Source organism: Vidua chalybeata, chromosome 34, assembly GCF_026979565.1.
Source record: "Vidua chalybeata isolate OUT-0048 chromosome 34, bVidCha1 merged haplotype, whole genome shotgun sequence".
Lineage (NCBI taxonomy): Eukaryota > Metazoa > Chordata > Aves > Passeriformes > Viduidae > Vidua > Vidua chalybeata.
In genome coordinates this window covers 474,227-497,907 of record NC_071563.1, presented here as the reverse complement: position 1 = coordinate 497,907, position 23,681 = coordinate 474,227, and the positions used below count along the sequence as shown (strand labels likewise).

At 59.2% G+C, this 23,681-nt stretch overlaps 2 protein-coding genes across 2 annotated transcripts; both read right to left on the bottom strand.

Moving 5' to 3' along the window:
* Positions 1-1,047: 1,047 nt before the first annotated feature.
* On the bottom strand, positions 1,048-7,462 carry LOC128802171 (zinc finger protein 628-like). Its single transcript, XM_053968407.1, has 3 exons — positions 7,371-7,462; positions 5,769-6,397; positions 1,048-5,399 (listed from the first exon to the last, which is right to left on the bottom strand). Exons 2-3 carry the CDS (start codon positions 6,387-6,389, stop codon positions 2,046-2,048), a joined length of 3,975 nt encoding a protein of 1,324 aa, XP_053824382.1. The 5' UTR covers positions 6,390-6,397; positions 7,371-7,462; the 3' UTR covers positions 1,048-2,045.
* A 788-nt stretch (positions 7,463-8,250) lies between these two features.
* LOC128802132 (scavenger receptor cysteine-rich domain-containing group B protein-like) lies at positions 8,251-23,376 on the bottom strand. Its single transcript, XM_053968351.1, has 9 exons — positions 23,289-23,376; positions 18,875-18,889; positions 16,941-17,020; positions 16,075-16,134; positions 15,581-15,688; positions 14,872-15,067; positions 13,955-14,269; positions 12,058-12,192; positions 8,251-8,515 (listed from the first exon to the last, which is right to left on the bottom strand). The coding sequence occupies exons 1-9, from the start codon at positions 23,347-23,349 to the stop codon at positions 8,478-8,480; spliced, it is 1,008 nt and encodes a 335-aa protein (XP_053824326.1). The 5' UTR covers positions 23,350-23,376; the 3' UTR covers positions 8,251-8,477.
* Positions 23,377-23,681: the final 305 nt, after the last annotated feature.

Genomic DNA, 23,681 nt, shown 5'->3' with positions numbered 1-23,681 from the left:
ACTGGTTCATACTGGGATGGACTGGTTCATACTGGGAGGGACTGGTTCATACTGGGATGGACTGGGTCATACTGGGAGGGACTGGTTCATACTGGGAGGGACTGGTTCATACTGGGAGGGACTGGGGCCATACTGGGAGGGACTGGTTCATACTGGGATGGACTGGTTCATACTGGGAGGGACTGGTTCATACTGGGATGGGCTGGTTCATACTGGGAGGGACTGGTGCGTACTGGGATGGACTGGTTCATACTGGGATGGACTGGTTCATACTGGGATGGACTGGGGCCATACTGGGATGGACTGGGTCATACTGGGAGGGACTGGAAGTCACTGGGCTATACTGGGGGATACTGGGACCATACTGGGAATGACTGGGAGACTACTGGGGCCATACTGAGAATCACTGGGACGGCACTGGGAATGACTGGGGCCATACTGGGAATCACTAGGGGATACTGGGATCATACTGGGAATCACTGGGGGATACTGGGATCATACTGGGAATCACTGGGACCATACTGGGACCATAGTGGGAATCACTGGGGCCATACTGGGAATCACTGGGGGATACTGGGGCCATACTGGGAATCACTGGGGCCATACTGGGAATCACTGGGGGATACTGGGGCCATACTGGGAATCACTGGGGGATACTGGGGCCATACTGGGAATCACTGGGGGATACTGGGAATCACTGGGGGATACTGGGACCATAGTGGGAATCACTGGGACCGTACTGGGAGTGACTGGGGGATACTGGGGCCATACTGGGAATCACTGGGACCGTACTGGGAATCACTGGGGGATACTGGGAATCACTGAGGCCATACTAGGGCCATACTGGGAATCACTGGGGGATACTGGGGCCATACTGGGAATCACTGGGGGATACTGGGGCCATACTGGGAATCACTGGGGCCATAGTGGGAATCACTGGGGGATACTGGGAATCACTGGGGCCATACTGGCCCCGCCCCTCCCCTTGGCTCCTCCCCCTCACCGCCCCTTGGCCCCGCCCCTCCCGGAAGCACGAACCGCACGGGGGGGGGGGGAGGGGCGCCTTTATTTACACGGGGAGGACGCGGGAACGGCCTCACCTGGGCAGGTGAGCTCAGGTACCCCCGGGCACCCCTCACCTGTGCCAGGTGAGCTCAGGCACCCCCTGGCACCCCTCACCTGTGCCAGGTGAGCTCAGGTACCCCCGGGCACCCCTCACCTGTGCCAGGTGAGCTCAGGCACCCCCTGGCACCCCTCACCTGTGCCAGGTGAGCTCAGGTACCCCCTGGCACCCCTCACCTGGGCAGGTGAGCTCAGGTACCCCTGGCACCCCTCACCTGGGCAGGTGAGCTCAGGTACCCCTGGCACCCCTCACCTGTGCCAGGTGAGCTCAGGTACCCCCTGGCACCGCCTGGCACCCCTCACCTGGGCAGGTGAGCTCAGGTACCCCCTGGCACCGCCTGGCACCCCTCACCTGTGCCAGGTGAGCTCAGGTACCCCCTGGCACCGCCTGGCACCCCTCACCTGTGCCAGGTGAGCTCAGGCACCCCCTGGCACCCCTCACCTGCGGGCACAGGTGTGCACGGGGTCCTCCAGGCCAGGAGCACCTGGGGTGGGCTCCAGGTGGGCACTGGGCACCTGTGCAGGTGAGGGCTGGGCACCTCCAAGGTGTGTCCAGGTGGGCATGGGGAACCTCCAGGTGGGCACCAGGCACCTGCGTGCTCTCCAGGTGGGCACTGGGCACTTTCTCGGTGGGTTCCAGGTGAGCACTGGGCACCTCCAAGGTGCCTCCAGGTGGGCATCGGGCACACCTGTGGGTTCCAGGTGGTCAGAGGGCACCTCTGACGTGCCCAGGTGGGCACCGGTCATCCCCAAGGTGTGTCCAGGTGGGCACCGGGCACCTGCATGGTCTCCAGGTGGGCACTGGGCACCTCCAGGTGGGCACCAGGCACCTGCGTGGTCTCCAGGTGGGCACTGGGCACCTCTGGGGTCTCCAGGTGGGCACCGGGCACCTGCGTGGTCTCCAGGTGGGCACCGGGCACCTCCTAGGGGGGTTCCAGGTGCACCTCGGTGGGTTCCAGGTGGGCACCGGGCACCTCCAGATGGGCACTGCTCATGGCCAAGGTGTCCAGGTGGGCGTCAGGCACCTCCCCAGTGCTCTCCAGGTGGTCAGAGGGCACCTCTGATGTCTCCAGGTGGGCACTGGGCACCTCCTCCAGGGGCTCCAGGTGGACATCGGACACCTCTGAGGTCTCCAGGTGGACACTGGACAGGTCTGAAGTCTCCAGATGGACATCGGTCACCTCTGTGGGTTCCAGGTGGACATTGGTCACCTCTGAGTTCTCCAGGTGGACACTGGTCATCTCGGTGGGTTCCAGGTGGACACTGGTCACCTCTGTGGGTTCCAGGTGGACATCGGTCACCTCTGTGGGTTCCAGGTGGACACTGGTCACCTCTGTGGGTTCCAGGTGGACATCGGTCACCTCTGTGGGTTCCAGGTGGACATCGGTCACCTCTGTGGGTTCCAGGTGGACACTGGTCACCTCTGAGTTCTCCAGGTGGACATCGGTCACCTCTGTGGGTTCCAGGTGGACACTGGTCACCTCTGTGGGTTCCAGGTGGACATCGGTCATCTCGGTGGGCTCCAGGTGGACACTGGTCACCTCTGAGTTCTCCAGGTGGACATCAGTCACCTCTGTGGGTTCCAGGTGGACATCGGTCATCTCGGTGGGCTCCAGGTGGACACTGGTCACTGCTGATGTCTCCAGGTGGACACTGGGCAGTTCGGAGGTCTCCAAGTGGACACTGGTCACCTCTGATGTCTCCAGGTGGACACTGGGTACATCTGTGTGCTCCAGGTGGACACTGGGCAGTTCGGAGGTCTCCAGCTGGACATCGGTCACCTCTGAGGTCTCCAGGTGGACACTGGTCACTGCTGAGGTCTCCAGCTGGACATCGGTCACCTCTGTGGGCTCCAGCTGGACATCGGTCACCTCTGTGGGTTCCAGGTGGATGCTGGGCAGTTCTGAGGTCTCCAGGTGGACATCGGTCACCTCTGAGGTCTCCAGGTGGACACTGGTCATCTCGGTGGCCTGGAGCTGGACACTGGTCCCCTCAGGTGGTGCTGGCAACACCTGGAGCTGGACGTTGGTCACCTCAGTGGCCTGGAGCTGGCCACCTGAAGGTGGTGGCAACACCTGGAGCTGGACGTTGGTCACCTCAGTGGCCTGGAGCTGGCCACCTGCGCCACCTGAAGGTGGTGGCAACACCTGGAGCTGGACGTTGGTGACACCTGAGCTCAGCGGCAGGGCCTGGAGCTGGACGTTGGTCACCTCAGGTGGTGCTGGCAACACCTGGAGCTGGACGTTGGTGACCTCACCTGCCTGGAGCTGGACGTTGGTGCCACCTGGGAGTGGTGGCAACACCTGGAGCTGGACGTTGGTGACCTCACCTGCCTGGAGCTGGACACTGGTGACCTCAGGTGGCGCCAACACCTGGAGCTGGACGTTGGTGCCACCTGGGGGTGGTGGCAACACCTGGAGCTGGACATTGGTGACCTCACCTGCCTGGAGCTGGACATTGGTGACCTCAGGTGGTGGTGGCAACACCTGGAGCTGGACATTGGTGACCTCAGGTGGTGGTGGCAACACCTGGAGCTGGACATTGGTGACCTCCGAGGGCACTGGGAGCACCTGGAGCTGCAGCCCTGTCCCACCTAAACCTGTCCCACCTGTCCCACCTAAACCCGTCACACCTGTCCCACCTAAACCTGTCCCACCTGTCCCACCTAAACCTGTCCCACCTAAACCCATCACACCTGTCCCACCTAAACCCGTCACACCTGTCCCACCTAAACCTGTCACACCTGCCACACCTAAATCCACCCCACCTGTCACACTTAAACCTGTCACACCTGTGACACCTGTCACACCTACACCCATCCCACCTGTCACACCTAAACCTGTCACACCTAAACCCATCCCCCCGGTTATACCTGTCCCACTTGTGACACCTACACCCGTCACACCTGTCACCTCCTGGCCCTGCACCTGGACACTGGTGACCTCTGGGGCCACTGGCACCACCTGCAGCTGGACACCTGTGACCCCTGTGACACCTCCACCTGTCACACCTGTGACCCCTGTGACACCTCCACCTGTCACACCTGTGACCCCTGTGACACCTCCACCTGTCACACCTGTGACCCCTGCACCTGTCACACCTGTGACACCTACACCTGTCACACCTGTGACCCCTCTGACCCCTGTGACACCTGCCATACCTGTAACCCCTGTGACACCTGTGACCCCTGTGACTCCTGTCACACCTGTGACCCCTGCCATACCTACACTTGTCACACCTGTGACCCCTGTGACCCCTGTCACACCTGCCATACCTGTGACCCCTGTGACACCTGTGACCCCTGTCACACCTGCCACACCTGTTACACCTGTAACTCCTGTCACACCTGTGACCCCCATCACACCTGTGACTCCCGTCACACCTACACCCGTCACACCTGTCACACCCGTCACACCTGTGACCCCTGTCACACCTGTCACACCTGCCACCCCTGCCACCTCAGCCACCTGCAGCCCCGCCCCGTCCTGCCCGGCGCCAGGTACCAGCAGGACGCTCTGCCAGGCGCGCTGCCCCTTGCCCACCTGCGCCAGGTGCGGCCGGGCGGGGCCGGGCGGGGCGGGCAGCAGCAGCACCTTGCGGGGGGCGGGGACGAGCCGCAGCCCCTGCGGCGCCGCCAGCAGCAGGTACGCGCCGGGCCGCGGCGGCGGCGGCGCGGGCGCGCGGCGCGGGGCGGGGCCGTGCGTGCGCAGGTGCCGCTGCAGGTAGGCGGCCGCGACGAAAGCCTTGGGGCAGGCGGGGCAGCGGAAGGGCCGCGCCGCCGAGTGCGTGCGCCGGTGCAGGTGCAGGTTGGAGGAGTGCGTGAAGCTCTTGCCGCAGGTGCCGCAGGCGTACGGCCGCTCGCCCGTGTGCACGCGCAGGTGCTGCCGCAGGTTGGCGGCCTGGGCGAAGGCCTTGCCGCAGGTGCCGCAGGCGTGCGGCCGCTCGCCCGTGTGGGTGTGGCGGTGCCGCCGCAGGCTGGACGAGTTCTTGAAGGCCTTGGGGCAGGCGGGGCAGCGGTAGGGCCGCTCACCTGAGTGCTGCCGCAGGTGGTACTGGTAGTGCGACGCCCACTTGAAGGTGAGGCCGCACTGGGCGCACCTGAAGGCGCGCAGCCCCGTGTGAACGCGCAGGTGAGCCTGCAGCAGCGAGGAGCGCTTGAAGCTCCTGCCACAGGTGGCGCAGGTGTAGGGCCGCTCGCCCGTGTGGTCGCGCAGGTGGTAGCGCAGCCCCGAGGAGCCCTTGAAGGCCTTGCCGCACTCGCCGCACCTGTACGGCCGCTCGGGCGGGGCCGGCGGCTCGGCGGCGGCCGCGGGCTCGCCCGGCGGCGGCGCGGCCGGGCGGGGCGGGGCCCTGGGCGCCGCGGCGCACCTGGGCCGCTCGTGGCCGGGCAGGTGTCGCGCCAGCCCCGAGCCGTTCTTGAAGCTCTCGCCGCAGGTGAGGCAGCGGTGGGGCGGGGCCGCGGGCGGGGCCGCCGTCCCCGTCGCCTCTTGCTCGGCGCAGGTGACCCCCAGCGGCCTCCAGAGCGGCTCAGGTGAGGCGGCGGCGGCGGCGGCGGCGGCGGGGGCGGGAGGGGCGGGGCCCTGCAGGTGCCGCCGCGGGCAGGTGTGCGAGGCCAAGGGCGCGGCGCAGGCGGGGCACTGCGGGGCGGGGCCGTGCGTGCGCCGGTGCAGGTGCAGGTTGGAGGAGTGCGTGAAGCTCTTGCCGCAGGTGCCGCAGGCGTACGGCCGCTCGCCCGTGTGCACGCGCAGGTGCTGCCGCAGGTTGGCGGCCTGGGCGAAGGCCTTGCCGCAGGTGCCGCAGGCGTGCGGGCGCTCGCCCGTGTGGGTGTGGCGGTGCCGCCGCAGGCTGGACGAGTTCTTGAAGGCCTTGGGGCAGGCGGGGCAGCGGTAGGGCCGCTCACCTGAGTGCTGCCGCAGGTGGTACTGGTAGTGCGACGCCCACTTGAAGGTGAGGCCGCACTGGGCGCACCTGAAGGCGCGCAGCCCCGTGTGCACGCGCAGGTGAGCCTGCAGCAGCGAGGAGCGCTTGAAGCTCTTGCCGCAGGTGGCGCAGGTGTAGGGCCGCTCGCCCGTGTGGCCCCGCAGGTGGTAGAGGAGGGCGGAGGAGCCCTTGAAGGCCTTGGGGCACTCGGGGCACTTGTAGGGGCGCTCACCTGTGTGGCTGCGCAGGTGATGCGCCAGGCGCGAGGACCAGCGGAAGGATTTGCCGCACTCCCGGCAGGTGAAGGGGTGCTCGGGGGCGCCTGCGGGGGGCGCCGTGCCCGCCATGGCCGCACCTGAGGGGGACACGGCCGCAGGTGAGAGCCCGCACCTGACACAGGTGAGAGCACAGAGCCTGGACAGGTGAGAGCAGAGACCTGACACAGGGACAGGTGAGAGCCCACACCTGACACAGGTGAGAGCACAGAGCTGGGACAGGTGAGAGCCCAGATCTGGGACAGGTGAGAGCAGAGACCTGACATAAGGACAGGTGAGAGCCCGCACGTGACACAGGTGAGAGCCCAGAACTGACACAGGTGAGAGCCCAAACCTGAGACAGGTGAGACCTGAGACAGGTGAGAGCCCAGCCATGGAACATGGGGGACAGGTGAGAGCCCGAATGTGACACAGGTGAGACACCAGACCCAAAACACGGGGACAGGTGAGAGCCCAGAGCTGGGACAGGTGAGACCCCAAACATGGAACATGGGGGACAGGTGAGAGCCCAGCAGGCTCAGCCCTCAGGGAGCAGGTGAGACCCCAGACAAAGGGGACACGGGCACAGGTGAGACCCCAGACATGAGACACAGACACAGGTGGGAGTCCGCACCTGACACAGGTGAGACCCCAGCCCCATCCCAGGTGTGCAGGTGGGACCCCAAGCCCAAAAACAGGGGACAGGTGAGACCCCCGACATGAGACACAGACACAGGTGAGACCCCAACCCCATCCCAGGTGTGCAGGTGAGACCCCAAACCCAAAAAGGGGGGACAGGTGTGACCCCAGACATGAGACACAGACACAGGTGAGACCCCAGCCCCATCCCAGGTGTGCAGGTGAGACCCCAGACCCGACCCGGGGGGCGTGGCCAAACCGGGGGCGTGACTAAGCCGCAGTCAGCCCCGCCCCTCCGTAGAGGCCCCGCCCCTTTCCCCTCAGCCCCTGCAGGCCCCGCCTCCTCCAGGCCCGCCCCGCGCAGGCGCCGCCGCCGCGGCCCCGCCGCTTCCTCCTCCTCCTCTTCCTCCTCCTGCTGCCCCGCTCCCCGCTCACCTGCCGGGCTCGCGGGGGGCTCCGCCAGGGCCGGAGCCGGGCCAGGAGCGGGGCAGGACCGGGCCAGAACCGGGCCGGGACCGAGCCCGGCGCTGCCGCCGCCGCCGCGCAACGCCCGGGCCGCGCCGCCTCACGAGGCCACGCCCCCTCCGCCTCACGGGGCCACGCCCCCTCCGCCTTCCCGCCTTCGCCGCCGCCAATCAGGCCGCGCCCCAATGGGCCGGGCCACGCCCCCTCCCACCGGAAGCCCGCGCGGTGCGCGCTGGGTAATGTAGTCCCCAGCCCGCCCCCGTTCTAGTGGCCCTTACTGGGTTTGCACTGGTTTGTACTGGTTTGTACTGGTTTGTACTGGGTTATACTGGTTTGTACTGGGTTGTACTGGGTTATACTGGTTTGTACTGGGTTGTACTGGTTTATATTGGTTTGTACTGGGTTATACTGGTTTGTACTGGGTTGTACTGGTTTGTACTGGGTTGTACTGGGTTATACTGGTTTGTACTGGGTTTGCACTGGATTGTACTGGGTTGTACTGGTTTATATTGGTTTGTACTGGTTTGCACTGGGTTATACTGGTTTGTACTGGGTTTGCACTGGATTGTACTGGGTTGTACTGGTTTATATTGGTTTGTACTGGTTTGCACTGGGTTATACTGGTTTGTACTGGGTTGTACTGGTTTGTACTGGGTTGTACTGGTTTGTACTGGATTGTACTGGTTTGTACTGGTTTGTACTGGTTTATATTGGTTTGCACTGGTTTGTACTGGGTTGCACTGGATTGTACTGGTTTGTACTGGTTTATACTGGTTTGTACTGGTTTGTACTGGTTTGTACTGGTTTATACTGGTTTGTACTGGTTTGTACTGGTTTATACTGGTCTATATTGATTTTTAATGGTTTTTATTGCATTTTTCCAGGCTTTTACTGGTTTGTACTGGTCCATACTGGTTTTTTACTGGTTTTTAATTGGTCCATACTGATTTATACTGGTCCGTACTGGTTTATACTGGTCCGTACTGGTCCGTACTGGTCCATACTGGTCCGTACTGGTTTATACTGGTCCGTACTGGTCCGTACTGGTCCGTACTGGTCCGTACTGGTTTCCCGGGGTCAGGGCCCCTCCGAGCCCGGGGCCAGCAGGGGCTCACCTGGGGGGGAGGGGCAGGGTCAGGGGGGGAGGGGAGACCCCGAAACCCGCCCGGGACCCCCCCAGGGACCCCAAAATCCCCAAAATCCCCCCAAATCCCCCAAATCCCCTCCAGGGACCCCAAAATCCCCCAAAATCCCCCAAATCCAGACAGGGACCCCAAAATCCACCCAAAATCCCCCCAAAATCCCCGAAATCCCCCAAAATCAGCCCAAAATCCCACTCAGGGACCCCAAAATCCTCCAAATCCCCCCAAAATCCCCAAAAAACCAACCAAGGAACCCCAAAATCCAGACAGGGACCCCAAAATCACCAAAATTCCCCCCAAATCCTCCCAGAGATCCCAAAATCCCCCCAAAATCCATCCAGGGACCCCAAAATTCCCAAAATCCCACCCAGGGACCCCCAAATCCACCCAGGGACCCCAAAATCCCCCCAAATTCCCCTAAATTGCCCCAAAATCCCCCCAAAATCCTGCCCAGGGACCCCAAAATCCCCAAAATTCCCCCAAAATTCCACCTAAAATCCCCCCAGGGACCCCCAAACCCCCAAAATTCCATCCCAAATCCACCCAAAATCCCCCCAAAATCCACCCAAAATCCACCTGGGGACCCCAAAATTCCCCAAAATCCCCCAAATTCCCCCCCAAAATCCCCAAATCTCCCGAATTTCCCCCAAAATCGCCCCAATTTCCCCAAATCCTCCCAAAATCTCCTCCAGGGACCCCCGGATTCCCTGAGACCCCCCAGGGATTCCCCAAAATCCCCCCAAAATTCCCCCAAAATTCCCCCAAATCCCCCCAAATCCCCCCCCCAAATCCCCCCCAAATTCCTCAAGACCCCCCCCCAAAATTCCCTAAATTCCCCAAATTCCCAAATCCCCCCAAATTCCCCAAAACACCCCCCCAAAATCCCCCCAGGGACCCCCAAAATCCACCCCAAAAACCTTCAGGACCCCCCTAAATTCCCCCAAATCCCTCCCCAGAATTCCTCCCAAATTCCTCAGGACCCCCCAAAATCTCCCAAATCCCCCCCAAACCCCTCCCAGGACCCCCCAAATCCGCCCCAAATTCCTCAAGACTCCCCCCCAGGGACCCCAAATTCTCCAAAATGCCCCCAAAAATCCCCCAAAACCCCTCGGGACCCCGGGAAAGGATTTTGGGGGGATTTTGAGGGGGATTTGGGGGATTTTGGGGGATTTTGGGGGGATTTTGGGGGGGATTTGGGGGGGATTTGGGGGGATTTTGGGGGGATTTGGGGATTTTGGGGGGATTTTGAGGGGGATTTGGGGGGAATTTGGGGGATTTTGGGGGAATTTGGGGGGAATTTGGGGAGATTTGGGGATTTTGGTCGAGTTTTGGGGGATATTGGGGAATTTGGGTGGGTTCCGGGGGGAATTTGGGGCGATTTTGGGGGGGATTTTGGGAGATATTGGGGGAATTTCGGGGGATTTTCGGGGGTTTTGGGGTTTGGGGGGGATTTGGGGGGATTTTGGGGGAAAATCTGGGGATTTGGGGGGAATTTTTGGGGCGATTTTGGGGGGATTTGGGGGGGTTTGGGGGAATTTTGGGATTTTGGTCGGGTCTTGGGGGATTTTAGGGGGGTTTGGGGGGGATTTTGGGGAATTTGGGGGGAATTTGGGGGATTTTGGGGAATTTTTGGGGCGATTTTGGGGGGATTTGGGGAATTTGGGGGAATTTTGGGGGGATTTGGGTGGATTTTTGGGAGGGATTTTGGGGGGATCTTTGGGGGGTTCTTGGAGAATTCGGGGAGGATTTGGGGGTCCCTGGGGGGGCTGGGGTGGATTTGGGGTTTTTTTGGGGTCCCCTGAGCCATTTTTGGGGGGATTTTGGGCGGAATTTTGGGGATTTTGGGGTTTTCGGGGTCCCTTGAGCCGTTTTTGGGATGATTTGGGGGTTTTTGGGCTTTTTTTTTGGGTCACCTGCTCCGTTTTGGGGGGGATTCTGGGGGGAATTTTGGGGTTTTTGGGGTCCCCTGATCTGTTTTGGGGGGAAATTTTGGGGTTTTTGGGGGGATTTGGGGGGGAGTTTTTGGGTTTTCGGGGTCACCTGAGCCGGTTTTTGGGAGAATTTTGGGGTCCCCTGAGCCGTTTTTGGGGAGATTTTGGGCATTGTGGGGTCCTTTGAGTGATTTTTGGGGGGATTTGAGGGATTTTTGGGGTTTTTGGGGGTCACTTGAGCAGTTTTTGGGGCAATTTTGGGGTCGGATTTTGGGGCTTTTGGGGTCCGCTGAGCCGTTTTTGGGGAGATTTTGGGGGGGATTTTGGGGTCCCCTGAAACGATTTTGGGACTTTTGGTGTCCCCTGAGTGATTTGGGGGGAATTTTGGGGATTTTGGGTTTTTTCGGGGTCCCCTGAGCCGTTTTTGGGGGGGATTTTGGGGTTTTTGGCATTCCCTGAGTCATTTTTTGGGGGGTATTTGGGGTTTTTGGGGTCCTCTGAAGCATTTTGGGGCATTTTGGGATCACCTGAGTGGTTTTGGGGGGGATTTTGGGGTTTTTGGGGTTTTCGGGGTCCCCTGAACCATTTTGGGGGGGATTTGGGGGTTTTTGGGGTCCCCTGAGCCGTTTTGGGAGGAAATTTGGTGATTTTGGGGTCTCCTGGGCCCTTTTGGGGGAGATTTTGGGCATTTTGGGGTCCTTTGGGTGATTTTTGGGGGGATTTTGGGGAATTTTTGGGGTTTTCGGGGTTACCTGAGCCATTTTGGGGGTTTTTGGAGATTTTTTAGGTTTTTGGGGGGATTTGGGGTTTTTTGGGGTCACCTGAGTCATTTTGGGGGGAATTTTGGGGCGTTTCGGGGTCTCCTGAGCCGTTTTTGAGGTTTTTTTGGGGGGAATTTTGGGAATTTTGGGGAATTTTGGGGGAATTTTGAGGAATTTTGTTTTTTTGGGGGGGGGGGAATTTTTGGGATTTTGGAAATTTTGGGGAATTTTGGGGATTTGGGGGGAATTTTGGTTTTTTTGGGGGGAATTTTGAGGATTTTGGGGAATTTTGGGGATTTTGGGGGAATTCTGGGGAATTTTGGGTTTTTTTTGGGGGGAATTTTGGGGATTTTGGGGGGATTTTGGGGGATTTGGGGGATTTTGGGGGATTTTGGGGGGATTTTGGGGGGATTTTGGGGTTTGGGGTTTCGGGGTGCCCTGAGCCGTTTTGGGGGGATTTCGGGGGGATTTTGGGAAATTTTGGGGTTTTTTGGGGGGGAATTTTGGGGTTTTCGGGTTTCGGGGTCCCCTAAGCCGTTTTGCAGGGATTTTGGGGAATTTTGGGGATTTTGGGGGAATTTTGGGGGGATTTTGGTGTTTTTTGGGGGGAATTTTGGGGATTTTGGGGGGAATTTTGGGGGGATTTTGGTGTTTTTTGGGGGGATTTTGGGGATTTTGGGGGGAATTTTGGGGGGATTTTGGGGAATTTTGGGTTTTTTGGGGGGGAATTTTGGGGGGATTTTGGGGAATTTTGGGTTTTTTGGGGGGGAATTTTGGGGATTTTGGGGGGAATTTTGGGGTTTCGGGGTGCCCTGAGCCGTACCTGGGCGTGGCCGGCCCCGGCGGGGGGGGGCGCACCTGGCGCACCTGGCGCACAGGTAAAGGCCCAGCAGGGCCCCGCAGAGCCCCGCCCCCACCCCCAGCAGCGCCCCCAGCAGCGAGCAGGAATCGGGCGGGGCTGCACAGGTGAGACAGGTGAGACATGGACAGGTGAGACAGGTGAGACATGGACAGGTGAGACACAGGTGAGACATGGACAGGTGAGACATGGACAGGTGAGACATGGACAGGTGAGACACAGGTGAGACATGGACAGGTGAGACAGGTGAGACAGACAGGTGAGACATGGACAGGTGAGACATGGACAGGTGAGACAGGTGAGACATGGACAGGTGAGACATGGACAGGTGAGACAGGTGAGACATGGACAGGTGAGACAGGTGAGACAGGTGAGACATGGACAGGTGAGACAGACAGGTGAGACATGGACAGGTGAGACATGGACAGGTGAGACAGACAGGTGAGACATGGACAGGTGAGACAGACAGGTGAGACACAGACAGGTGAGACAGGTGAGACACAGACAGGTGAGACAGGTGAGACATGGACAGGTGAGACAGGTGAGAGATGGACAGGTGAGACAGACAGGTGAGACAGGTGAGACATGGACAGGTGAGACAGGTGAGAGATGGACAGGTGAGACAGGTGAGACATGGACAGGTGAGACAGACAGGTGAGACAGGTGAGACATGGACAGGTGAGACAGGTGAGAGATGGACAGGTGAGACATGGACAGGTGAGACAGACAGGTGAGACAGGTGAGACACAGACAGGTGAGACAGGTGAGAGATGGACAGGTGAGACATGGACAGGTGAGACAGGTGAGACATGGACAGGTGAGACAGGTGAGACATGGACAGGTGAGACATGGACAGGTGAGACAGACAGGTGAGACAGGTGAGACATGGACAGGTGAGACAGGTGAGACAGACAGGTGAGACATGGACAGGTGAGACATGGACAGGTGAGACAGGTGAGACAGACAGGTGAGACAGGTGAGACATGGACAGGTGAGACATGGACAGGTGAGACAGACAGGTGAGACATGGACAGGTGAGACAGGTGAGACATGGACAGGTGAGACAGGTGAGACATGGACAGGTGAGACATGGACAGGTGAGACAGACAGGTGAGACAGGTGAGACATGGACAGGTGAGACAGGTGAGACAGACAGGTGAGACACAGACAGGTGAGACAGGTGAGATATACAGGTGAGGCAGACAGGTGAGACATGGACAGGTGAGACAGGTAAGGGATGGCTAGGTGAGATACAGGTGAGACAGACAGGTGAGACATGGACAGGTGAGAGATGGACAGGTGAGACAGGTGACACAGGTGAGACAGGTGAGGCAGACAGGTGAGACAAGGACAAGTGAGACAGACAGGTGAGAGGTGAGACAAGGACAGGTGAGACAGGTGAGGGATGGCTAGGTGAGATACAGGTGAGATGGACAGGTGTGAGACAGGTAAGGACAGGTGAGACAGGTGGGACAGGTGGGACAGGTGAGGACAGGTGAGACAGGTGAGGACAGGTGGGACAGGTGGGACGGGTGAGGGATGGGCAGGACAGGTAAGGGCAGGTGGGACAGGTGAGCAGACAGGTGAGAGGGGTGGGACAGGTGAGAGACAGGTCAAGACAGCAGATCACAGGTGAGGACAGGTAAGGAGAGGTGAGATAGATGATCACAGGTGAGGACAGGTGATCACAGGTAAGGACAGGTGAGCACAGGTGAGATAGATGATCACAGGTAAGGACAGGTGAGCACAGGTAAGGACAGGTGAGCACAGGTGAGATAGATAATCACAGGTAAGGACAGGTGAGCACAGGTGACCACGCCCCGCCCATCCCAGCCCACCTGCCCGCAGCTGCGCCGCTCACCTGGCAGCTCGGCGCAGGCGACGGCGGCGGCCGCACCTGAGGCGCAGGTACCTGGGCGGAGCCCGCGGCACTCGAGCAGCAGCTGCTCGGAGCCCCGGCAGGTGAGCTCGGCCAGGTAGGGCTGCCCGGGCAGGTGCGGCCCCACAGGTGCGCTGAGGGCGGGGCCGCAGCCCAGCTGCCGGCACAGCACCTGCGCCTCGGGCAGCCCCCAGGTGAGGCCGCACACCTGCAGCCAGGTGCGCTGCAGCAGCACCTGCACCTGCCCCGCGCAGGGCCCGGGGCCGCCCCGCAGCCGCACCTGGGGGGGGTCGGCACCTGCGGGGAGGGGAGAGCGTCAGGCACACCTGGGCACACCTGGGCACACCTGGGCACACCTGGGGGGACATGGGCACACCTGGGGGCAGGTGAGCACACCTGGGCACACCTGGGGGGACATGGGCACACCTGGGGGCAGGTGAGCACACCTGGGCACACCTGGGCACACCTGGGGGCAGGTGAGCACACCTGGGCGCACCTGGGCGCACCTGGGCACACCTGGGGGCACCTGGGCACACCTGGGGGCACCTGGGCACACCTGGGGGCACCTGGGGAGCACCTGAGTACACCTGGGGGGACATGGGGACACCTGGGCACATCTAGGGGCAGGTGAGTGAACCTGGGCACACCTGGGCACACCTGGGGACACCTGGGGGTACCTGAGCACACCTGAGCACACCTGAACCCACCTGCACTCACCTGAGCCCACCTGCCCCTCACCTGTCCCTCACCTGTCCCTCACCTGTCCCACCTGAGCTCACCTGTCCCTCACCTGCCCCTCACCTGTCCCTCACCTGTCCCCTCACCTGCCCCTCACCTGTCCCTCACCTGTCCCCTCACCTGTCCCTCACCTGCCCCTCACCTGTCCCCCCCGCGCTCACCTGAGCAGACGGCGCCGGCGTCCTCGCTGTGGGCGCAGTTGTGCTCGCCCCAGGTGTGCAGCTGGCACCTGGCCAAGGTGAGCTCCTCACCTGTGCAGTGCGTCCCGTCCAGCCAGATGGGCCCCGCCCCCGGGCCGAAGTGGGCGTGGCCGGGGGCGGCCAGGGCGGAGCCGCAGCCCAGGTGACGGCAGATCACCTGTACGGGGGAGGGGACAGGTGAGACGGCGGGGCAGGTGAGCCCAGGTGTGCCCAGGTGTCCCCAGGTGTGCCCAGGTGTCCCCAGGTGTGTCCCAGGTGTGTCCCCAGGTGTGCCCAGGTGTCCCAGGTGTGCCCAGGTGTCCCCAGGTGTGTCCCAGGTGTGTCCCCAGGTGTGCCCAGGTGTCCCCAGGTGTGTCCCAGGTGTGCCCAGGTGTGCCAGGTGTGTCCCAGGTGTGTCCCAGGTGTGCCCAGGTGTCCCCAGGTGTGTCCCAGGTGTGTCCCAGGTGTGTCCCAGGTGTGTCCCAGGTGCATCCCCAGGTGTATCACAGGTGTGTCCCAGGTATCCCCAGGTATCCCCAGGTATCCCCAGGTGTGTCCCAGGTGTCCCCAGCTGCCCCCCAGGTGTTTCCCAGGTGTGTCCCAGGTGTCCCCAGGTGTTCCCCAGGTGTCCCCAGGTGTTCCCCAGGTGTCCCCAGGTGTATCCCAGGTGTCCCCAGGTGTCCCCGCTCACCTGTGCGTCCGCCATGTCCCAGGTGTCGTCGCAGACCGAGCCCCACCTGTGCTTGTGCAGCACCTCCACCCTGCCCACGCACCTGGAGGAGCCGTTCACCAGCCGCACCTGCGGGCACACCTGAGCTCACCTGGGGGCACCTGAGCTCACCTGAGGGCACACCTGAGCACACCTGCGGGCACACCTGAGATCACCTGCGGGCACACCTGAGATCACCTGGGGGCACCTGGGGGCACACCTGAGCTCACCTGGGGGCACCTCCGGGCACACCTGAGCTCACCTGAGCTCACCTGGGGCACACCTGGGGCACACCTGAGCTCACCTGGGGCACCTGAGCTCACCTGAGCTCACCTGGGGCACCTGAGCTCGCCTGGGGCACACCTGAGCTCACCTGAGCTCGCCTGGGGCACACCTGAGCTCACCTGGGGACACCTGAGCTCACCTGGGGGCACCTGGGGCACACCTGAGCTCACCTGAGCTCACCTGGGCCTTACCTTCAGCTGGTCCTGGGCATCCACCTGGGCGTCCACCGGGGTGCTCACCTGGGCGGTCACCTGTGGGCACAGCTGGGGGTCACCTGGGGAACACCTGGGCACACCTGGGGAACACCTGGGCACACCTGGGCATTCACCTGGGGAACACCTGGGCACACCTGGGATACACCTGGGCACACCTGGGCATTCACCTGGGGAACACCTGGGCACACCTGGGAACACCTGGGATACACCTGGGGATCTACCTCGGGAATCACCTGAGGAACACCTGTGGGTGCACCTGGGAATGCACGTGGGCATCACATGGGCACACCAGGGCACACCTGAGGAACACCTGGGGAACACCTGGGGAACACCTGGGCACACCTGGGCACACCTGGGAACACCTGGGGAACACCTGGGCACACCTGGGAACACCTGGGGAACACCTGGGCACACCTGGGAACACCTGGGGAACACCTGGGCACACCTGGGCACACCTGGGAACACCTGGGCACACCTGGGGAACACCTGGGGAACACCTGGGGCACACCTGGGGAACACCTGGGGCACACCTGGGGAACACCTGGGCACACCTGGGGCACACCTGGGGCACACCTGGGCACACCTGGGCACACCTGGGGCACACCTGGGCACACCTGGGGAACACCTGGGGAACACCTGGGGCACACCTGGGGAACACCTGGGCACACCTGGGGCACACCTGGGGCACACCTGGGCACACCTGGGCACACCTGGGGCACACCTGGGCACACCTGGGATACACCTGGGCACACCTGGGGATCACCTGGGCACACCTGGGAACACCTGGGGGTCACCTGTGGGCACACCTGTGCCCTCACCTGTGCCCTGTCCCGTGCCCTCACCTGTGTGGGTTCCTGTGGCCGCACCTGCGCCGTTCCCTGGGGAGGCGCCTGCGGCGATTCCGGCAGCCAGGGGGCGGCACCTGGGGGGAAAGGTGGGAGTGGCGCACCTGAGCTCACCTGGGCACACCTGAGCACAGATACAGCACACCTGAGCTCACCTGGGCATAGATACAGCACACCTGAGCTCACCTGAGCACACCTGAGACACACCTGAGCTCACCTGGGCATAGATACAGCACACCTGAGCTCACCTGGGCACACCTGAGCACAGATACAGCACACCTGAGCACACCTGAGCTCACCTGGGCACACCTGGGCACACCTGAGCATAGATACAGCACACCTGAGCACACCTGAGCTCACCTGGGCACACCTGGGCACACCTGAGTGCACCTGAGCTCACCTGGGCACACCTGAGCTCACCTGGGCACACCTGAGTGCTCCTGAGCTCACCTGGGCACAGATACAGCACACCTGAGCTCACCTGGGCACACCTGGGCTCACCTGTCCATACCTTTGCACACCTGTCCAAACCTGAGCTCACCTGCCCAGTCTCTCCTGCGCACAGCACACCTGCACACCTGTCCAGCCTATCCTGTCCATGTGCACCTGTCCAGTCTCACCGGTGCAGCGCACACCTGCGCACCTGAGCACACCTGGTCATATCACACCTGCCCACTCTCACTGGCCAGTCTCACCTGTCTGTGCTCACCTGTCCATGGCTCACCTGTGCACTGCACACCTGAGTGCACCTGAGCTCACCTGGGCACACCTGGGCACACCTGGGCACACCTGGGTACACCTGAGCACACCTGAGCACACCTGGAACACACCTGGAACACACCTGGGCACACCTGAGCTCACCTGGAACACACCTGGGTACACCTGAGCACACCTGAGCACACCTGGAACACACCTGGGCACACCTGAGCACACCTGAGCTCACCTGGGCACACCTGGGCACACCTGAGCTCACCTGGGCACACCTGGGCACACCTGGAACACACCTGGGCACACCTGAGCACACCTGAGCTCACATGGGCACACCTGGGCACACCTGAGCACACCTGAGCTCACCTGGGCACACCTGAGCACACCTGGAACACACCTGGGCACACCTGGGCACACCTGAGCTCACATGGGCACACCTGGGCACACCTGAGCTCACCTGTCTGCGCTCACCTGGGCACCAGGGCTCACCTGGGGGTGTCAGGGCTCACCTGAGGGTTCCGGGGTCACACCTGGGAGCACACCTGGAACACAGAACAGAGACAGGTGAGCTCACCTGGGCGGGGCCTGGGGCTGGGGGAGGGGCTGGGGGCACCTGGGGGGCTCAGGTGAGGGAGGGGCACCTGAGGAGAGGCTGAGGCAGCACCTGGGCGGGGCTCAGCACCCACAGGTGCGCCCAGGTGAGCTCAGGTGTATCCCAGGTGTCCCCAGGTGTCCCCAGGTGTGTCCCAGGTGTGTCCCAGGTGTGCCAGGTGTGCCCAGGTGTGTCCCAGGTGTGCCCAGGCGTGCCCAGGTGTGCCCAGGTGTGTCCCAGGTGTCCCCAGGTGTGCCCAGGTGTGTCCCAGGTGTGCCCAGGCGTGCCCAGGTGTGCCCAGGCGTGCCCAGGTGTGCCCAGGTGTGCCCAGGTGTCCCCAGGTGTGTCCCAGGTGTGCCCAGGTGTGCCCAGGTGTGTCCCAGGTGTCCCCAGGTGTGCCCAGGTGTGTTCTAGGTGTGCTCAGGTCTGCTCAGGGACACACCTGAGACACATCTGAGCTCACCTGTCCGTGTCTCACCTGGGCACACCTGGAACACACCTGGACACACCTGGACACACCTGGGGATACCTCGGGACACACCTGGAACACACCTGGGCACACCTGGGGACACCTGTTCTCACCTGTCCATGTCTCACCTGGGCACACCTGAGCTCACCTGTTCAGACTCACCTGCACACAGCGCACCTGTGGGAAAGAGAAAGAACAGGTGAGCTCAGGTGAGACATGGACAGGTGAGCACAGGTATGGACAGGTGAGCACAGGTGAGCTCAGGTGAGCTCAGGTATGGACAGGTGAGCTCAGGTGAGCTCAGGTGAGACGTGGACAGGTGAGCACAGGTGAGCACAGGTGAGCTCAGGTATGGACAGGTGAGCTCAGGTGAGCACAGGTATGGACAGGTGAGCCCAGGTGAGCACAGGTGAGCACAGGTGAGCTCAGGTGAGCTCAGGTGAGCTCAGGTATGGACAGGTGAGCTCAGGTGAGCACAGGTGAGCACAGGTGAGCTCAGGTGTGCCCCAGGTGAGCACAGGTGAGCTCAGGTATGGACAGGTGAGCACAGGTGAGCACAGGTGGGTTCAGGTGAGCTCAGGTGTGCACAGGTGGGTTCAGGTGAGCTCAGGTGAGCTCAGGTGAGCACAGGTGGGTTCAGGTGAGCACAGGTGAGCTCAGGTATGGACAGGTGAGCACAGGTGAGCTCAGGTGTGCACAGGTGAGCACAGGTGAGCTCAGGTGGGTTCAGGTGTGCACAGGTGGGTTCAGGTGAGCACAGGTATGGACAGGTGAGCACAGGTGGGTTCAGGTGAGCACAGGTGAGCACAGGTGAGCACAGGTATGGACAGGTGAGCACAGGTGGGTTCAGGTGAGCACAGGTGAGCACAGGTGAGCTCAGGTATGGACAGGTGAGCACAGGTGAGCTCAGGTATGGACAGGTGAGCACAGGTGAGCTCAGGTGAGCTCAGGTGAGCTCAGGTATGGACAGGTGAGCTCAGGTGAGCACAGGTGAGCACAGGTGGGTTCAGGTGAGCACAGGTGAGCACAGGTGAGCACAGGTGGGTTCAGGTGAGCACAGGTGAGCACAGGTGAGCTCAGGTGGGTTCAGGTGAGCTCAGGTGGGTTCAGGTGAGCACAGGTGAGCACAGGTGAGCACAGGTGAGCTCAGGTGAGCTCAGGTGGGTTCAGGTGAGCACAGGTGAGCTCAGGTGAGCTCAGGTGGGTTCAGGTGAGCGGATTTGGGGAATGGGGAAGGGGAACGGGAGAAGAATGGGGGGAAATGGAAGGAAATGGGAAAAAGCGGAGAAAAGTCGGGAAAAGGAGGCGGAAAATCGGGAAAATCCCGGAAATCCGGGAAAAGGAGAAAAATTGGGAAAAATGGGGAAAATTGGGAAAAATGGAGGAAATTTGGGAAAATGGAGGGGCAAATTTGGGAAAAAAAGGGAAAATTTGGGGGAAAGGAGGAGAAAAATTGGGAAAATTTGGGGAAAAAGGGGAAAAATTGGGATAATGTCAGAAAACTTGGGGAAAATGAGGAGAAAATTTGGGAGAAAATGGGGGAAATTTGGGGGGAAAAGGGGAAAATTTGGGAATAAAAGGAGGAAATTTGGGGAAAATTGGGAAAAAAAGGGGAAATTTGGGAAAATTTGGGGAAAAGGAGGGGAAAAAATGGGGAAAATTGGGAAATTTGGGAAAATTTGGGGAAAAGGAGGGGGAAATCGGGAAAAATGGGGGAAAGGAGAAAATTTGAGGGAAAATTGGGGAAATCTGGGGAAAAAAAAGGGGGAATTTGGGAAAATTTTGGAAAAATGGGAAGTAATTGGGAAAATTTGGGAATAAAAGGAGGAAATTTGGGAAAATTTGGGTAAGAAGTGGGAAAATTTGGGGGAAATGGGAAAATTTGGGGAAAAGGAGGAGAAAAAATGGGAAAATGGGGGAAATTGGGGGGGAAAGGGGGGAAATTTGGGAAAACGTGGGGGAAAAAGGGGGGAAATGGGGAAAATTGGGAAAATTTGGGAAAATTTGGGAAAAGGAGGGGGAAAAATTGGGAAAATTTGGGGGGAAAAGGGGGAAATTTGGGATAATTTGGGGAAATTTTGGGAAAAGGAGGAGCAAAATTGGGAAAATTTGGGAAAATGGGGAAAAGGGAGGAGAAAAATTGGGAAAATTTGGGGAAATTTGGGGGAAAAAAGGGGAATTTGGGAAAACGTGGGGGGAAAAGGAGGGAAAAGGGGGAAATTCGGGAAAAAAGGGGGGGAATTTGGGAAAAATTGGGAAAAAGGAGGAGAAAAATTGGGGAAAATTTGGGGAAACGAGGAGAAAATTCGAGAAAAAATGAGGAAAATTTGGGGGGAAAAAGTCGGGAAATGGGGAAAAATGGGAAAAAATCTGGGAAAATGGGGAGGGGGAGGGGAAATCCGGGAATTCTGGGGGAAATTGGGAAAAATCGGGAAAATTTGGGGGAAGAGAGGAGAAAAATTGGGAAAAAAAGGGAAATTTGGGAAAACTTGGGGGGAAAAGGGGGGAAATGGGGAGAAATTGGGGGAAAAAGGGGGGGGAATGTGGGAAATTTTGGGAAAATTTGGGGAAAATTTGGGGAAAATAAGGAGAAAAATTGGGAAAATTTGGGGGAAAAAGGGGGAAAATTGGGATAATTTGGGGAAATTTTGGGAAAAGGAGGAGCAAAATTGGGAAAATTTGGGGGAAAAAAATGGGAAATTTGGGAAAATTTGGGAAAAAAGTCGGGAAAATGGGAATGGGGGACGGGAAATCCGGGAATTCTGGGGGGAAATTGGGAAAAATCGGGAAAATTTGGGTGAAGGGAGGAGAAAATTTGGGAAAATTTGGGGAAAAGGAGGAGAAAAATTGGGGAAAATGGGGAAATTTGGGGAAAAAATGAGGAAATTTGGGAAAACTTGGGGGAAATGGGGAAAAACGGGAAAATTGGGGAAAATTGGGGAAAAAGGGGGGAAATTTGGGAAAAAGGAGGAGAAAAATTGGGAAAATTTGGGGGAAAGGAGGAGAAAAATTGGGGAAAAATCGGGGAAAATTTGGGAAAATGGGGAAAAAGAAGGGGAAAAATTGGGAAGACTTGGGGGAAAAAATGGGAAATCTGGGGAAAAAGTCGGGAAAAAAAATTGGAAAAAATCCGGGAAAATGGGAATGGGGGAGGGGAAATCCGGGAATTCGGGAATTTTGGGAATTTTGGGAATCCGGGGCCGAAGGTCGCGCTGGCAGCGCCAAAATCGCGGAATTTGCCCCCAAAAATCGATCGGGAGCAAAGGGGGCGGGGCCGGGGCGGAATTGCCGGGAAAAAATGGGCGGGAAAAAATTCCCGGAATTTGGGAATGGCGGGAAAGGGGGGAGGGGAATTTTGGCAGAAATCCCGGAATTTTTGGGGGATGAATTCCCTCAGTTTTGGGAGAAAATTCCTGAATTTTTTCGGGATAAAATCCTTCCAATGTTTGGGATAAAATTCCCGGGTTTTGGGGATAAAATCCTGGAATTTTTTTGGGATAAAATCGCCACATTTTGGGATAAAATCCTGGAAGATTTTGGGAGAAAATCCCCGAATTTCGCCTCCAAATCCCTCAAATTTTTGATGATAAAATTCCTGAATTTTGGGATAAAATTCCCGGTTTTGGGGATAAAATCCCGGAATTTTTTTGGGATAAAATCCCAGAATTTTGGGACAAAATCTCGGAATTTTTTGGGATAGAATCCCGGATTTTTTGGGGATAAAATCTCCCAGTTTTGGGATAAAATCCCCCAATTTTTTTTTTATAAAATCCTCCAATTTTTGGGATAAACTCACCCAATTTTGGGATAAAATCCCGGAATTTTTTGGGATATAATCCCCCAATTTTGGGATAAGACCCCGGAATTTTTGGGGATAAAACCCCGGAATTTTTGGGGATAAAATCCCCCAATTTTTGGATAAAATCACGGATTTTTTGGGGATAAATTCCCCCAGTTTTGGGATAAAATCCACCAATTTTTGGGATAAAATCCCCCATTTTTTGGGATAAAATCCCCCAATTTTGGAATAAAATCCCAGAATTTTTTGGGATAAAATCCCCCAATTTTGGGATAAAGTCCCGGAATATTTCGGGATAAACTTCCTCAGTTTTGGGATAAAATCCTGGAATATTTTGGGATAAAATCCCCCAATTTTGGAATAAAACCCCCAATTTTTTGGTATAAAACCCTCCAATTTTAGGATAAAATCCCGGATTTTTCTGGGATAAAATCCCCCAATTTTGGAATAAAATCCCAGAATTTTTTGGGATAAATCCCTCAATTTTGGGATAAAACCCCGGAATTTTTTGGGATAAAACCCCCAATTTTTTGGGATAAAACCCTCCAATTTTAGGATAAAATCCCCCAATTTTGGAATAAAATCCCAGAATTTTTTTGGGATAAATCCCCCAATTTTGGGATAAAACCCCGGAATTTTTTGGGATAAAATCCCCCAATTTTTTGGGATAAAATCCCGGAATTTTGGGATAAAACCCCGGAATTTTTCGGGACGAGCTCCCGGAATTTTGGGGGGTTTTTGGGATGCTCCCCCCCCCCCCGCGATGACGTCACTCACCGCGCAGGTAGAGCAGCCCCAGGAGGCTCCAGGTGAGCGCGCGCGGCCGCGGAGCCGCCATGGCCGCAGGTGAGGGCGGAGACCCCGCCCCTCCCCCACCCGACCCACGCCCCTCCCCCACCCCGACCCCGCCCCTCCCCCATCCCTGACCCCGCCCCTCCCCCATCCCTGACCCCGCCCCTCCCCCCCATTGGTGACCCCGCCCCTCCCCCATCTGTGAGCTTGCCCCGCCCCCACCCTGACCCCGCCCCTCTCCTTATCGGTGACCACGCCCCTCTCCTTATCGGTGACCACGCCCCCACCCCACCGGGGGGGGAGGGGCGGGGTCAGTGGGGGAGGGGCGGGGTCAGTGGGGGAGGGGCGGGGTCAGTGGGGGAGGGGCGGGGTCAGTGG

Bases quoted from the DNA above. Each gene is read 5' to 3' on its own strand.
- LOC128802171 (XM_053968407.1), bottom strand. From the start codon at position 6,389: ATGGCGGGCACGGCGCCCCCCGCAGGCGCCCCCGAGCACCCCTTCACC. The intron at 5,400-5,768 runs GCCCCGCAGTGC...GCCCCGCCCGAG, and splicing joins ACCGGCGCACGCACGGCCCC to CGGCCGTACAGGTGCGGCGA.
- LOC128802132 (XM_053968351.1), bottom strand. From the start codon at position 23,349: ATGGCGGCTCCGCGGCCGCGCGCGCTCACCTGGAGCCTCCTGGGGCTG. The intron at 16,135-16,940 runs GTGAGGGCACGG...CTGTGCCCACAG, and splicing joins GGCCACAGGAACCCACACAG to GTGACCGCCCAGGTGAGCAC. The intron at 12,193-13,954 runs GTGAGCGGCGCA...TCACCTGTGCAG, and splicing joins CGCCTGCGCCGAGCTGCCAG to CCCCGCCCGATTCCTGCTCG.